Consider the following 16818-nt stretch of genomic DNA (forward strand, 5'->3'; position numbering starts at 1 on the left):
TTATCCATTGCTCGGTGACCGCCGACCACGTTATGCCAATTATTTTTATAAACAACACTCCTGTTTTATCGACCTAAACAACTCTCGCTTCCTTTATTCCTTTCATCTTTCTCACCCAGCATTGCTCGGAATTAATACTGTGACGTCGGCTAGTGAATGTCAACAACAATGAACGCCCAATAACAGTTACTCACTTACATGTGTATGACGTGACATCAATACTGTAGTTCGACGTGGTAGCGTGTATTACGTGGCAGTTAACACACTACCCATAATACAACAATTGTTTGCTGATTAGCACGCCATCTACTTGAATTACAGGAGAAGTTTCATATTTTACACAAAAACTTTTATCAAATTGGAAAATTATTATAAAAATATATATAAATAAGCATTAATTATTAATTAATTAAATTTAGAAAAAATAATATAGTGTTTGCTCCAGTTGGTATTCCAAAACTTTCTCTTTACACCTTCTGGGGTATAGAGGAGAAAGTGAGAACGATCTAAAGTGTAAAAGGTAGTACTGGGATGTGTATTGTGTTGTATAGGGAGACATTAAAGCAGTTTGTAAGTTGGGCTATCAGCGATAGGCGAGTACTTACCAAAGAATTGCGCGAAAACGAGAAGGGCACACTCGAAAAGAAAGACCGTTACGGAAGAAAGCGGTGTACCAGAACCCATCGTGGCGGACTCAGCCGTCGGCTGGTCCGGTAGCTTCCATATCCCTGTAACAAATAAAGGCCTGAGTGCCATTTCCGCTTACTTTTTCGTCGCCTTATCGGCTTCTTCAAACGGAATACTGAATAACGGAATGTCGACGAGTTTCGATGTGACTCGCGCGTATTAGGATGCTTAAAGATAACTCTCGCGTCCTCCACAGCCACCCCCACGACCACCGCAAAGACCTTTAGCTCTTGTATATTCAAGAGGGATCCTTTTTAAAATATGTGTGTATAATAAATCAAATGCATTTACAATCGGGCAACTCCAAGAGCAAGCGTTTCAGTCGACGGGGGAGAAAAGTGGGTAGTAGAGGGATGTCACCGCACGTTCTCCCCAAGCTTTCGGGAAAGGGGTGGGAGAAGGAGGGGTACCTTTTAGTTTAGTTTGGTTAATTCAAAACCGCGTTTTGTACGCACCATGAATGCCCACCCCCTACGCATTACCACGCACAAAACTCGAATCTACGTAATTGTTTGCCGATAATTCACGGGGCTTACTAAATAAGTTAAATTATAGCAAAACCAGATATTTGATTTGCGTCACTGCACGTAATTGCATAATAGCGCTTTTAATATCAACAAATGTTATGATTTTACACGTTCAAATTTAATATTGACATAAATTCGGACATCGCCGCACAATCGACTTGTCGGCGACAATTAATATTAATCGACCCTCAATACACCCCGCAACACCGTTACACACGACATTTATTTATTGGGGATGCTAAATCGACCAGCTCTTCGTGCCTCTAAATGTTACTCCACTTGACATATGTTTTTCTGTTATTTTCTTCCTTTTGTAGTATATTTTCTTTCCATTAATCATTTTGACTGTTCATTTTTTATAATGATACTAAATCATCTTCTATTTTTTAACCTTTTTATGATAATATGTATTCAAATGTATTGCATACAAATAAATAGAAAAACCAATAAAGAGACTTCAGCGTATGATCTGAAATAGGAAGATTAAAAGGTATAATCCCCGCTATTCGCACGCCATTACAGAAACATCAATGGCTAGCCGGTTCGCGTTTTGTTTACATCTTCCCCATATTAGGGTGTTATTTTAGCCTCGATGCAGGCAAAAGCTTTAGATTCATTCGACGATGATCCGGCGGAGTTAACGCAAATTACTTTTCCACCGAGTCCCCGCGGCCAGTATTTTTTCGCGAGCACACATAACGACGATTTCGTACCAACCTAAATGGCCGGAACAGGTTCGGTGACGCAGGACGCAAAGAGAGTTGAATAATTAGTTTTAACTTTTTAGTGGGAAGTTGGCCCGGAAGTACTCCTTAACTTGTTAAATATTAATATTATGCACATACAATTATTGTCTGCTTTACGGCCTTAATTCAACGTGTAATTAAAATACCATTCTGCAATTTTTAATCAACGAAATTTATACTAGCGATAAAACAGTCGCATAGCTCCGACCGTTTCTACAATTAAATAACACTGCAGCGTTACAATTACCTTTCGCGAGCATGGCAACCCCAAAACTAAACACCACTTACACGGTCATAACTGATTACGCCCTCCACTGTGCGTGCTATCATCACCGAATCTAAATTATAATGTACCCACGCCATTCCGGTAAATGTACGCCCGGTAGCTTCCTAAAATTTAAGGATTCTATTACCTCGTACGCTTTACATTCATGGTATAGTTGTTTGTAACGTCACGTGTCAAGGTCACATATTCCAACATTTTATAACTACCGCTTCATCCCAATCCTGTTTTATACTCTTCCAATTTACATCTCTTTACCAACTATTCAAAAATAAATAATAATTTATATTATTTATATAATTTGTAATATTAGTAGGTAGTTCTGGAATGTTACCAGTATACTTCCACGTTCTTGAAGATGAACCAGGTTTGACCATTTGAACAATTATTAAAGGTTTAAGCACTTTAGCAGATTTTTCGTGGACTACCCCAGTATTTATTGATGTTGGACATAGGTTTACAAGGACTTTAAGCGTTTTTTCAAGAATTTCTGGGAAATTTCCAAAGATGTCCACGAATTTTAAATAATTTATTCTAATAATTACAGATCTTCAAGGAACTTCCAAGCTGTTTATCAAAGACGATATTTATGGTATTTATTAGAGATACATCTAAAATTTCAAGAATTTTCGCATACAAAAAATTTCTCAAAGATTTCTGGGATTTATATTAATAATTTTAGGTATTCAAAGCATTTCCAAGATTTTCAAGGCGATATCCAGTGATTTTCCAATCAGTTCCATAGCGTTTGAAGGATTTTCAAGAATTTTCAAGGAAACTTCAGAATTCTTATGGTTTTTAAAGACATCTCTGGATACTTAAAGTTTTTGAGGTATTTTCAGCATTTGTTAGTGTATTTCCAAGTGTTGCCTGGATTTTTTTCCTGATGATTTCAAGAATATCCAAATACATTCAACGTTTTCAACTAATTTTTGAATTTTCAAAACATTTCCAAAAACTCCAGGATGATTTCCAGTATCCAAATATATACCATACTGTTCATAGGGAAATAAAGTTAAATAATGTTTTCAATGTGAAGAGAATATAATTGGTTGTTATGTAACGTCACGTGTCAAGGTCACATATTCCAACATTTTATAACTACCGCTTCATCCCAATCCTGTTTTATACTCTTCCAATTTACATCTCTTTACCAACTATTCAAAAATAAATAATAATTTATATTATTTATATAATTTGTAATATTAGTAGGTAGTTCTGGAATGTTACCAGTATACTTCCACGTTCTTGAAGATGAACCAGGTTTGACCATTCGAACGATTATTAAAGGTTTAAGCACTTTAGCAGATTTTTCGTGGACTACCCCAGTATTTATTGATGTTGGACATAGGTTTACAAGGACTTTCAGCGTTTTTCCAAGAATTTCTGGGAAATTTCCAAAGATGTCCACGAATTTTAAATAATTTATTCTAATAATTACAGATCTTCAAGGAACTTCCAAGCTGTTTATCAAAGACGATATTTATGGTATTTATTAGAGATACATCTAAAATTTCAAGAATTTTCGCATACAAAAAATTTCTCAAAGATTTCTGGGATTTATATTAATAATTTTAGGTGTTCAAAGCATTTCCAAGATTTTCAAGGCGATATCCAGTGATTTTCCAATCAGTTCCATAGCGTTTGAAGGATTTTCAAGAATTTTCAAGGAAACTTCAGAATTCTTATAGGTTTTAAAGACATCTCTGGATACTTAAAGTTTTTGAGGTATTTTCAGCATTTGTTAGTGTATTTCCAAGTGTTGCCTGGATTTTTTTCCTGATGATTTCAAGAATATCCAAATACATTCAACGTTTTCAACTAATTTTTGAATTTTCAAAACATTTCCAAAAACTCCAGGATGATTTCCAGTATCCAAATATATACCATACTGTTCATAGGGAAATAAAGTTAAATAATGTTTTCAATGTGAAGAGAATATAATTGGTTGTTATGTAACGTCACGTGTCAAGGTCACATATTCCAACATTTTACAACTACCGCTTCATCCCAATCCTGTTTTACACTCTTCCAATTTACATCTCTTTACCAACTATTCAAAAATAAATAATAATTTATATTATTTATATAATTTGTAATATTAGTAGGTAGTTCTGGAAAGTTACCAGTATACTTCCACGTTCTTGAAGATGAACCAGGTTTGACCATTCGAACGATTATTAAAGGTTTAAGCACTTTAGTAGATTTTTCGTGGACTACCCCAGTATTTATTGATGTTGGACATAGGTTTACAAGCACTTTCAGCGTTTTTTCAAGAATTTCTGGGAAATTTCCAAAGATGTCCACGAATTTTAAAGAATTTATTCTAATAATTACAGATCTTCAAGGAAGCTGTTTATCAAAGACGATATTTATGGTATTTATTAGAGATACATCTAAAAATTCAAGAATTTTCGCATACAAAAAATTTCTCAAAGATTTCTGGGATTTATATTAATAATTTTAGGTATTCAAAGCATTTCCAAGATTTTCAAGGCGATATCCAGTGATTTTCCAATCAGTTCCATAGCGTTTGAAGGATTTTCAAGAATTTTCAAGGAAACTTCAGAATTCTTATGGTTTTTAAAGACATCTCTGGATACTTAAAGTTTTTGAGGTATTTTCAGCATTTGTTAGTGTATTTCCAAGTGTTGCCTGGATTTTATTCCTGATGATTTCAAGAATATCCAAATACATTCAACGTTTTCAACTAATTTTTGGATTTTCAGAATATTTCCAAAAACTCTAGGATGATTTCCAGTTTCCAAATATATACCATACTGTTCATAGGGAAATAAAGTTAAATAATGTTTTCAATGTGAAGAGAATATAATTGGTTGTTATGTAACGTCACGTGTCAAGGTCACATATTCCAACATTTTACAACTACCGCTTCATCCCAATCCTGTTTTATACTCTTCCAATTTACATCTCTTTACCAACTATTCAAAAATAAATAATAATTTATATTATTTATATAATTTGTAATATTAGTAGGTAGTTCTGGAAAGTTACCAGTATACTTCCACGTTCTTGAAGATGAACCAGGTTTGACCATTTGAACAATTATTAAAGGTTTAAGCACTTTAGTAGATTTTTCGTGGACTACCCCAGTATTTATTGATGTTGGACATAGGTTTACAAGCACTTTCAGCGTTTTTTCAAGAATTTCTGGGAAATTTCCAAAGATGTCCACGAATTTTAAAGAATTTATTCTAATAATTACAGATCTTCAAGGAACTTCCAAGCTGTTTATCAAAGACGATATTTATGGTATTTATTAGAGATACATCTAAAATTTCAAGAATTTTCGCATACAAAAAATTTCTCAAAGATTTCTGGGATTTATATTAATAATTTTAGGTATTCAAAGCATTTCCAAGATTTTCAAGGCGATATCCAGTGATTTTCCAATCAGTTCCATAGCGTTTGAAGGATTTTCAAGAATTTTCAAGGAAACGTCAGAATTCTTATGGTTTTTAAAGACATCTCTGGATACTTAAAGTTTTTGAGGTATTTTCAGCATTTGTTAGTGTATTTCCAAGTGTTGCCTGGATTTTATTCCTGATGATTTCAAGAATATCCAAATACATTCAACGTTTTCAACTAATTTTGGGATTTTCAGAATATTTCCAAAAACTCTAGGATGATTTCCAGTATCCAAATATATACCATACTGTTCATAGGGAAATAAAGTTAAATAATGTTTTCAATGTGAAGAGAATATAATTGGTTGTTATGTAACGTCACGTGTCAAGGTCACATATTCCAACATTTTACAACTACCGCTTCATCCCAATCCTGTTTTACACTCTTCCAATTTACATCTCTTTACCAACTATTCAAAAATAAATAATAATTTATATTATTTATATAATTTGTAATATTAGTAGGTAGTTCTGGAAAGTTGCCAGTATACTTCCACGTTCTTGAAGATGAACCAGGGTTGACCATTTGAACAATTATTAAAGGTTTAAGCACTTTAGCAGATTTTTCGTGGACTACCCCAGTATTTATTGATGTTGGACATAGGTTTACAAGCACTTTCAGCGTTTTTTCAAGAATTTCTGGGAAATTTCCAAAGATGTCCACGAATTTTAAAGAATTTATTCTAATAATTACAGATCTTCAAGGAACTTCCAAGCTGTTTATCAAAGACGATATTTATGGTATTTATTAGAGATACATCTAAAATTTCAAGAATTTTCGCATACAAAAAATTTCTCAAAGATTTCTGGGATTTATATTAATAATTTTAGGTGTTCAAAGCATTTCCAAGATTTTCAAGGCGATATCCAGTGATTTTCCAATCAGTTCCATAGCGTTTGAAGGATTTTCAAGAATTTTCAAGGAAACTTCAGAATTCTTATGGTTTTTAAAGACATCTCTGGATACTTAAAGTTTTTGAGGTATTTTCAGCATTTGTTAGTGTATTTCCAAGTGTTGCCTGGATTTTTTTCCTGATGATTTCAAGAATATCCAAATACATTCAACGTTTTCAACTAATTTTTGAATTTTCAAAACATTTCCAAAAACTCCAGGATGATTTCCAGTATCCAAATATATACCATACTGTTCATAGGGAAATAAAGTTAAATAATGTTTTCAATGTGAAGAGAATATAATTGGTTGTTATGTAAAGTCACGTGTCAAGGTCACATATTCCAACATTTTACAACTACCGCTTCATCCCAATCCTGTTTTACACTCTTCCAATTTACATCTCTTTACCAACTATTCAAAAATAAATAATAATTTATATTATTTATATAATTTGTAATATTAGTAGGTAGTTCTGGAATGTTACCAGTATACTTCCACGTTCTTGAAGATGAACCAGGTTTGACCATTCGAACGATTATTAAAGGTTTAAGTACTTTAGCAGATTTTTCGTGGACTACCCCAGTATTTATTGATGTTGGACATAGGTTTACAAGCACTTTCAGCGTTTTTTCAAGAATTTCTGGGAAATTTCCAAAGATGTCCACGAATTTTAAAGAATTTATTCTAATAATTACAGATCTTCAAGGAACTTCCAAGCTGTTTATCAAAGACGATATTTATGGTATTTATTAGAGATACATCTAAAATTTCAGGAATTTTCGCATACAAAAAATTTCTCAAAGATTTCTGGGATTTATATTAATAATTTTAGGTATTCAAAGCATTTCCAAGATTTTCAAGGCGATATCCAGTGATTTTCCAATCAGTTCCATAGCGTTTGAAGGATTTTCAAGAATTTTCAAGGAAACTTCAGAATTCTTATAGGTTTTAAAGACATCTCTGGATACTTAAAGTTTTTGAGGTATTTTCAGCATTTGTTAGTGTATTTCCAAGTGTTGCCTGGATTTTATTCCTGATGATTTCAAGAATATCCAAATACATTCAACGTTTTCAACTAATTTTTGGATTTTCAGAATATTTCCAAAAACTCTAGGATGATTTCCAGTATCCAAATATATACCATACTGTTCATAGGGAAATAAAGTTAAATAATGTTTTCAATGTGAAGAGAATATAATTGGTTGTTATGTAACGTCACGTGTCAAGGTCACATATTCCAACATTTTACAACTACCGCTTCATCCTTACACTCTTCCAATTTACATCTCTTTACCAACTATTCAAAAATAAATAATAATTTATATTATTTATATAATTTGTAATATTAGTAGGTAGTTCTGGAAAGTTACCAGTATACTTCCACGTTCTTGAAGATGAACCAGGTTTGACCATTCGAACGATTATTAAAGGTTTAAGCACTTTAGCAGATTTTTCGTGGACTACCCCAGTATTTATTGATGTTGGACATAGGTTTACAAGGACTTTCAGCGTTTTTCCAAGAATTTCTGGGAAATTTCCAAAGATGTCCACGAATTTTAAAGAATTTATTCTAATAATTACAGATCTTCAAGGAACTTCCAAGCTGTTTATCAAAGACGATATTTATGGTATTTATTAGAGATACATCTAAAATTTCAAGAATTTTCGCATACAAAAAATTTCTCAAAGATTTCTGGGATTTATATTAATAATTTTAGGTATTCAAAGCATTTCCAAGATTTTCAAGGCGATATCCAGTGATTTTCCAATCAGTTCCATAGCGTTTGAAGGATTTTCAAGAATTTTCAAGGAAACGTCAGAATTCTTATGGTTTTTAAAGACATCTCTGGATACTTAAAGTTTTTGAGGTATTTTCAGCATTTGTTAGTGTATTTCCAAGTGTTGCCTGGATTTTATTCCTGATGATTTCAAGAATATCCAAATACATTCAACGTTTTCAACTAATTTTGGGATTTTCAGAATATTTCCAAAAACTCTAGGATGATTTCCAGTATCCAAATATATACCATACTGTTCATAGGGAAATAAAGTTAAATAATGTTTTCAATGTGAAGAGAATATAATTGGTTGTTATGTAACGTCACGTGTCAAGGTCACATATTCCAACATTTTACAACTACCGCTTCATCCCAATCCTGTTTTACACTCTTCCAATTTACATCTCTTTACCAACTATTCAAAAATAAATAATAATTTATATTATTTATATAATTTGTAATATTAGTAGGTAGTTCTGGAAAGTTGCCAGTATACTTCCACGTTCTTGAAGATGAACCAGGGTTGACCATTTGAACAATTATTAAAGGTTTAAGCACTTTAGCAGATTTTTCGTGGACTACCCCAGTATTTATTGATGTTGGACATAGGTTTACAAGCACTTTCAGCGTTTTTTCAAGAATTTCTGGGAAATTTCCAAAGATGTCCACGAATTTTAAAGAATTTATTCTAATAATTACAGATCTTCAAGGAACTTCCAAGCTGTTTATCAAAGACGATATTTATGGTATTTATTAGAGATACATCTAAAATTTCAAGAATTTTCGCATACAAAAAATTTCTCAAAGATTTCTGGGATTTATATTAATAATTTTAGGTGTTCAAAGCATTTCCAAGATTTTCAAGGCGATATCCAGTGATTTTCCAATCAGTTCCATAGCGTTTGAAGGATTTTCAAGAATTTTCAAGGAAACTTCAGAATTCTTATGGTTTTTAAAGACATCTCTGGATACTTAAAGTTTTTGAGGTATTTTCAGCATTTGTTAGTGTATTTCCAAGTGTTGCCTGGATTTTTTTCCTGATGATTTCAAGAATATCCAAATACATTCAACGTTTTCAACTAATTTTTGAATTTTCAAAACATTTCCAAAAACTCCAGGATGATTTCCAGTATCCAAATATATACCATACTGTTCATAGGGAAATAAAGTTAAATAATGTTTTCAATGTGAAGAGAATATAATTGGTTGTTATGTAAAGTCACGTGTCAAGGTCACATATTCCAACATTTTACAACTACCGCTTCATCCCAATCCTGTTTTACACTCTTCCAATTTACATCTCTTTACCAACTATTCAAAAATAAATAATAATTTATATTATTTATATAATTTGTAATATTAGTAGGTAGTTCTGGAATGTTACCAGTATACTTCCACGTTCTTGAAGATGAACCAGGTTTGACCATTCGAACGATTATTAAAGGTTTAAGTACTTTAGCAGATTTTTCGTGGACTACCCCAGTATTTATTGATGTTGGACATAGGTTTACAAGCACTTTCAGCGTTTTTTCAAGAATTTCTGGGAAATTTCCAAAGATGTCCACGAATTTTAAAGAATTTATTCTAATAATTACAGATCTTCAAGGAACTTCCAAGCTGTTTATCAAAGACGATATTTATGGTATTTATTAGAGATACATCTAAAATTTCAGGAATTTTCGCATACAAAAAATTTCTCAAAGATTTCTGGGATTTATATTAATAATTTTAGGTATTCAAAGCATTTCCAAGATTTTCAAGGCGATATCCAGTGATTTTCCAATCAGTTCCATAGCGTTTGAAGGATTTTCAAGAATTTTCAAGGAAACTTCAGAATTCTTATAGGTTTTAAAGACATCTCTGGATACTTAAAGTTTTTGAGGTATTTTCAGCATTTGTTAGTGTATTTCCAAGTGTTGCCTGGATTTTATTCCTGATGATTTCAAGAATATCCAAATACATTCAACGTTTTCAACTAATTTTTGGATTTTCAGAATATTTCCAAAAACTCTAGGATGATTTCCAGTATCCAAATATATACCATACTGTTCATAGGGAAATAAAGTTAAATAATGTTTTCAATGTGAAGAGAATATAATTGGTTGTTATGTAACGTCACGTGTCAAGGTCACATATTCCAACATTTTACAACTACCGCTTCATCCTTACACTCTTCCAATTTACATCTCTTTACCAACTATTCAAAAATAAATAATAATTTATATTATTTATATAATTTGTAATATTAGTAGGTAGTTCTGGAAAGTTACCAGTATACTTCCACGTTCTTGAAGATGAACCAGGTTTGACCATTCGAACGATTATTAAAGGTTTAAGCACTTTAGCAGATTTTTCGTGGACTACCCCAGTATTTATTGATGTTGGACATAGGTTTACAAGGACTTTCAGCGTTTTTCCAAGAATTTCTGGGAAATTTCCAAAGATGTCCACGAATTTTAAAGAATTTATTCTAATAATTACAGATCTTCAAGGAACTTCCAAGCTGTTTATCAAAAACGATATTTATGGTATTTATTTGAGATACATCTAAAATTTCAAGAATTTTCGCATACAAAAAATTTCTCAAAGATTTCTGGGATTTATATTAATAATTTTAGGTGTTCAAAGCATTTCCAAGATTTTCAAGGCGATATCCAGTAATTTTCCAATCAGTTCCATAGCGTTTGAAGGATTTTCAAGAATTTTCAAGGAAACTTCAGAATTCTTATGGCTTTTAAAGACATCTCTGGATACTTAAAGTTTTTGAGGTATTTTCAGCATTTGTTAGTGTATTTCCAAGTATTGCCTGGATTAATTTATGGATTTTCAGAATATTTCCAAAAACTCCAGTATCGAAATATATACCATACTGTTCATAGCGAAATAAAGTTAAATAATGTTTTCAATGTGAAGAGAATATAATAAAATGTAACGTTTGATTTCAATTGAAATGAATGAAATTTTTATTTATATCGCTTTATATCGCTCGGTAGTTAAAACAATCAATAATGATTGACATAAAAGAGTACCTGCAATAAAAAAAGGCACACAAAAAGAAAAGTTTGTTGGTTTTCCATAGAAAATCAACACGAACTAAGGCGAGGCGTGTAGTATACTTTTATGAGATTAACAAAAAATAGCGTGCTACTAATGGATTAAAAACATTAAAATTTCTTTTGAAAGACGAGAAGTACTGGTCGCACAGGGTTTTTATCAAAGCCGAAAGATGTTGGGAGTGAATCCTTTTGATGCCGTAAATATATACGATATAGTAGGGGGTCGCTTTAATTATAGGTGTATAAGACGACGGCCATCCGAGGAGTACGGAACCACAAAAGAATGAAAACGAGGCAGAAGGATTGCTGAGAAGAAGGTGCTCAGGAGTAAATGACGGATATGACGGGGAGTCGGCGATTTAATAAACCGGGTGAAGTTGCTTCCTTAACGTTTACGCCTTCTTCGGAAGATTTTTTGTTTATCGTTTAATTATTAAGAGCACTTCGTAAATTAACCGCGATCCCTCCGCGGAAAAAAAACGTCTTACATTTTTCTCAATTCGAGTGGTTCTCTCAAAAATGATCTGCCAAGGGAAAAATGCAAAAAGTTATTAAAGGTTTAAGCGGAGTGTAAAATTGCGGAATTGTCGGAATTTTGGTGGTGTTCGGGAGGAGTTGATGTTGCATAGTCGCGGGGTTAGTTATCTCCACCCTTGGTCTGAAGTCTAAGGTCGATTAAAGTCACCAAAGGGAAGAGGAATAGGACTTAAATTGCTGCGCATTTCTTAACCGAGGGTTGAATCTGACTCCGTCGGGTGTTTTACAGCTACTAGTCGGACATAAACGGGATGTGCTCCATTTCGGGAGCCGCCACCCCCACCTTTATTAAAATTAAATTCGAATGATATAGAGGACGATTGGGACCCGCGAACGAGGAGGACGGAAAACGAGCAGGGAGAAACTGTAGGTAAAGAAGGTAAACTTCGAGGGCTCCGATTGGATTTGCTTTAATTAAAGTCGCAGAAGACGGGATTCTTTTCGAATAGTTTAAAAGAGCAAAATTCGCGCGGGGTGCAAAGTCGGTAAAACAAATTTGGTTATAAAATGAGAGAAAGTAAATCTTATCGCGCCGGTTGGCCCGGTTATTGGATATCGGAATCCGAGAGGTTACACCCATAGGTGTGTGTTCTCGGAAAAGTGCTGAGTGCCAAAATAAATTTTCCTGTGTATTTGATCTGAGGTAAAAATCGAAAAACCCCCGACCGTTCGCGCAAATACACGGGGACCGGTGGAAAAAAAATGTTCGTAAAGAGTGGAACACGTAGGGTTGTCAACAGTTACAAGGTTCCGTATATGTAGGGTGCGTCGGAATCATATTGGGACCGGGACGAGGTTACAATCACAATTCTCGACTGGTATTTGCCAAATATCCGAACGGGCGACTAAAATTAATTTCTCCCTTCACAGACACCAATTCATGCAACCCTTCGGTGACATTTATAAGTCAGAAGTGTATTGTTATCCGGAAGTAACCGTTCGCAATGGGGCCTCGAGTAGTTAAAAGCTGAGCGGGAGGTACTCATCAAGTCAATCCCAAGGGAACCGACTCTTTGCCTCTTTTGTTCAACGGCTCCTACCTCTCCGTGATGGCGCCATACTCCCCGGTTTCCTCCTTCCCTTCATCCACGCCCAGACTACATATCCTTTGTTTATTGATTGTTTTCCTAAACCTACATTCCTATTCATAATTTCCATTTTCATTCCATTCTTATGTACTACTTGTAAACTTCAAACATTTCAAACGAAACAAAACGGATATAATTAAAATTATTTGGCTGATGATGACCGTATTCAGTCGAAATCTTTCTATATACTCTTTATCATTTGTCTAATTTTATGAAAAGCTTTATGTAAAAAAAATCGTAGTGAAAGAAATGATGTGGACTTTAATCAGTCGCAAATAAAAAAGGGGAATGTAATTTTGTTAAAGCATTAAAGTGAATTTATTTCGGAGTGAGGACGTAAAAGAGTCGGAGTGAAAATTATTCGGGCAAGTATAGAGTGGTAGTAAAGAATTTGGGGTGGCTATGTAGCCGTTGATGAGGCTCGTTCCTTGGGCAATTTTTTCCGAGCGAGGCAAAGATCGGCGGGCATATCCATCAACGATCAAACATCGGGGGTTTCGGCCGAGAAGTTGTCGATATCCGTTTTAACTCCCATGCTGTTGTTCAAAGAGTGACAAATTCCTAATTGGAATTCCTGAGTTTCCTACTCACTTTCTAATGACAGTACATCCCTGGGGTTCGAGTGGCGGGTGGCGGGTGATTTTCTTCAAGATTCTAACAATTTTAATTGACTCTGAAAACCATTGTCCCCGTTTTTATTTTCCACGCCGCGATGCTTAAGAGAGTCCGCAATTATCTTACAACATTCCACGAAATAGTGGCGCAATTCCGGAAAAGATTCTACTAGGTTTTCATTTCCCGCGGAGTTCATTTGCATTCCACATTGTTATAACTCCCCTAGCGGACTTCTTATTAAATAATACCAACCTCTTTCGGTGTCATAAACCCGATTTAATTACCAATAATCGTTCCGGACCCGTCCGAAGTTGAAAACTAAAACTTGACTAATTAAAACTTCTTAACAATCTTCTCTGTTTTTCTTTATGAAAAGAATTTCTCGATTTCACCCGCCATTTAACGCGATAGAATCAAAATTTTTGGTCGACGATAGTTCCCCGGTTTTTGTTTCGTTTTCGGCCTTTTTTCCTGCGCCCATGGTAAGCTCTTAAACTTTATAAAATATTCAAAAACTTTAAATCTGACTTTTTGTTCCACTTTCAAATTGAATTTCTTTCGAATTGAGTTGCAAAGTTATTCTATTCCCCGAGTCGTTATGAATGTAATCGTTTGTAAGACACGAAAATTCCCCTAATGACCTGCCTTAAAACACCTCACTCCGGACAAAGTATTTACAACAACTTCTCGTAGGTGTCAAGACGTCCTCAAACTCGTATCAAAAAATAGTTTAAGCCATAACGAACATTTAATGGGGGTCGAGGTTCTACGGGCCGGGCCGGAGTTTCACAGAATAAGAGGATATCACCCACGAGCCAAGAGCTAGAGAGCCCGAAACCAGGGCTCGGGATCGTCTCCGTGCGAAAGGATGTAGATAACAAATGTACACCTTCTGTCCCGAGGTTCGCTATTACCTTAAACCGGGGGAAATTGTCCCACGTACTCTGGAATGCAATATGCCACTCCGTAAATCTACTCGGGGTCATAAAAACAATATTAACTCTCATCCCGTATTTGCAACGTCCACGTGAGATTATGGCTCCAGTCAAGACGACATCGCCGCAGTTGTTCAAATTTACCTACGTTCACCAACGCGGACATGTCAATTATATCCTTGTTAAATTACAACCCTATACCAACACTTCATTCATAATTAATTTTACTACTTACTATAATCAGAAATAAATAACAACAAAAACATTCTCCTTACGCTCAAATGAATCGTTAAGATTTTTAATTTCCTTTAATTTGATACCAAACTCGATATATTTTTATTAAAAAACGTAAAAGTTTAACCACAACATAATAATTCGCCATCTTTGATAATAACTCGATTCAAACAATCAATATATCGGGAGTTAAATACGTCGAATTAAATTTTAAATCGATTAAAACCAATTTTGCACATATTTGGAATATTATTATTATTATTATTTCACATTAAACTTAAGTTATCGGTTATTATTACCATTTTATGACAAAATACCAAAAAAAAAATTCTAATTAATTTTGTTTCTAAATTTCCTCTAATTTGATTTCAAACTCAGTACATTTTTATTAAATCATAATTTTTTTTGATAATAACTAAATTAAGATAATTAATATCTCGGGAAATAAACGAGATAAATACATCGAGTTTGGACTCTTTTTAAAGGGAATTAAATTTCACATCGATTAAAACATATCTCCTTTTAATTTTTAAGATTTTTATGACTTAATATTAATCTTGGTGAAATATAATTCTTATTTTGTTTTAAAAGAATATTTAACTTGTGTGATTTTACTTCGGTTGGTGTTTTAGTTAATAAAAAACAATTGTAAGTTTGTGTGTATAAAAAGAAGGTTGCGAAGTAAAGTGTTGGATAGGAGATGCCCTTAATTTAAGGTGTTGTTCCGGACACACACGGTCGGCGGGTAGTTTTTATTAAATTTCCTCCCAATTTTAACAACCGCAGCGTAAGTTGGTAAAGTGTTTGTTCTGTTTTTGCGGCGGGTCGGAAAATTGATGATTCCGGGGCCGCTCCCGGCGGTATTTAAGCGAAAGTAATCATGGAGTGTTTAACACGAACAGGAAGCGTCGCGGCGAAGCGGTTGGAAGCCGTCGATCTGGATTCTACTGGAATCCTGGAATCCTGCTGCGCGTTTCGACTTTAAAGGATGTGTGTGAGATAATACACGGGGCGATGGTGGTGGCGGCGGCGTCGGCAACAGTATCAACGGTGGAAGTGGGATGCGCCGCAACATCCATCAATCAGATGCAGATATTATGGCCCGGGTAGTTATGGTCTAACACCACGATTTCGACCTATGATATTCGCTGATGAATGTACCGGGATGTTTCAGAAACTAAGGCGGACCCTAACGCCCGAGAACTCGGCGCCTCATTTCAATTTCAATGCGCCACCATATTCACCCCCCAATCTCTACCTTATCAGTTACCCCGTTATCAATAACCCTATATTTTTCACTTAGACGTAAACCCATTTATCTCTAATACACCAAACATCCACCCACTTCATTCCGGTACTTCAACGATGGGGTATGTTTAATGATTTCAGTTTAAATCATCTTAAATTAACATAGTAAAACGAGTCTTACCCGGAAATTGGAATAGAAAAAAGATAAGATGGAAACGAATGTTTAAAAGATGCAACAAGATCGTTTTAGATGGGAGTCTAGAAGTCGCATCTCGGCGTTTTCGTTTTCGGGTAGCACTTACGGTTCGTTTAAATAATTAAAAACGACAAGGCGCGGGGTAAAATCTCCCAGATTCTATTAGGCGCCACAATTGTCGAACAAGCGCTCTAATTATAATCGTCGCCTGTTAGTGAACCGTATGCAAATGTTCTTGGACTTTTGGTGTAAGGGGAATCGCTCTAGGGTCAGCACATAAACATCACGATAGCTTTAATCATCTTATGAACGCCATTTATTAATTAGACTGATGTATGCGGGGAAGCTTTAGCCGCGCTAGGAATCTGTCTGTTTCAAACGAATTCTACCGATTGATGTTACTGAGGCTAGACTACAGCCGGCCGACTACAGCGCCACCGCTATTGCTCCACCGGCGGTCCGCCGCCCCTTTCCGTCTGCCGACTGGAAACCCAGTACACGCACTCTTCCAGATTAACAAACATTTAATTGCTTTCACCTCAACAACTCGAACTGACCGACGCCT

The 16818-nt window shown here is 34.6% G+C and overlaps 1 protein-coding gene across 6 annotated transcripts in view; it reads right to left on the reverse strand.

The window, feature by feature from the left end:
* Window positions 1–16818, reverse strand: part of LOC111414246 (lachesin-like) — a 45509-nt gene that overhangs the window by 16568 nt on the left and 12123 nt on the right. For 5 of the 6 annotated variants that reach the window (XM_023045535.2, XM_023045533.2, XM_071198523.1 and 2 more), the window contains exon 2: window positions 606–728. The exons of the other annotated variant lie outside the window; for it this stretch is intronic. In XM_023045535.2, coding sequence (XP_022901303.2) covers window positions 606–684 — 79 coding nt within the window. In that variant the 5' untranslated portion in view covers window positions 685–728. The remainder of the gene's footprint in view (window positions 1–605; window positions 729–16818) is intronic. 6 annotated transcript variants of the gene reach the window in all.

The sequence above is a fragment of the Onthophagus taurus genome, chromosome 8 (genome assembly GCF_036711975.1).
Source record: "Onthophagus taurus isolate NC chromosome 8, IU_Otau_3.0, whole genome shotgun sequence".
NCBI lineage: Eukaryota > Metazoa > Arthropoda > Insecta > Coleoptera > Scarabaeidae > Onthophagus > Onthophagus taurus.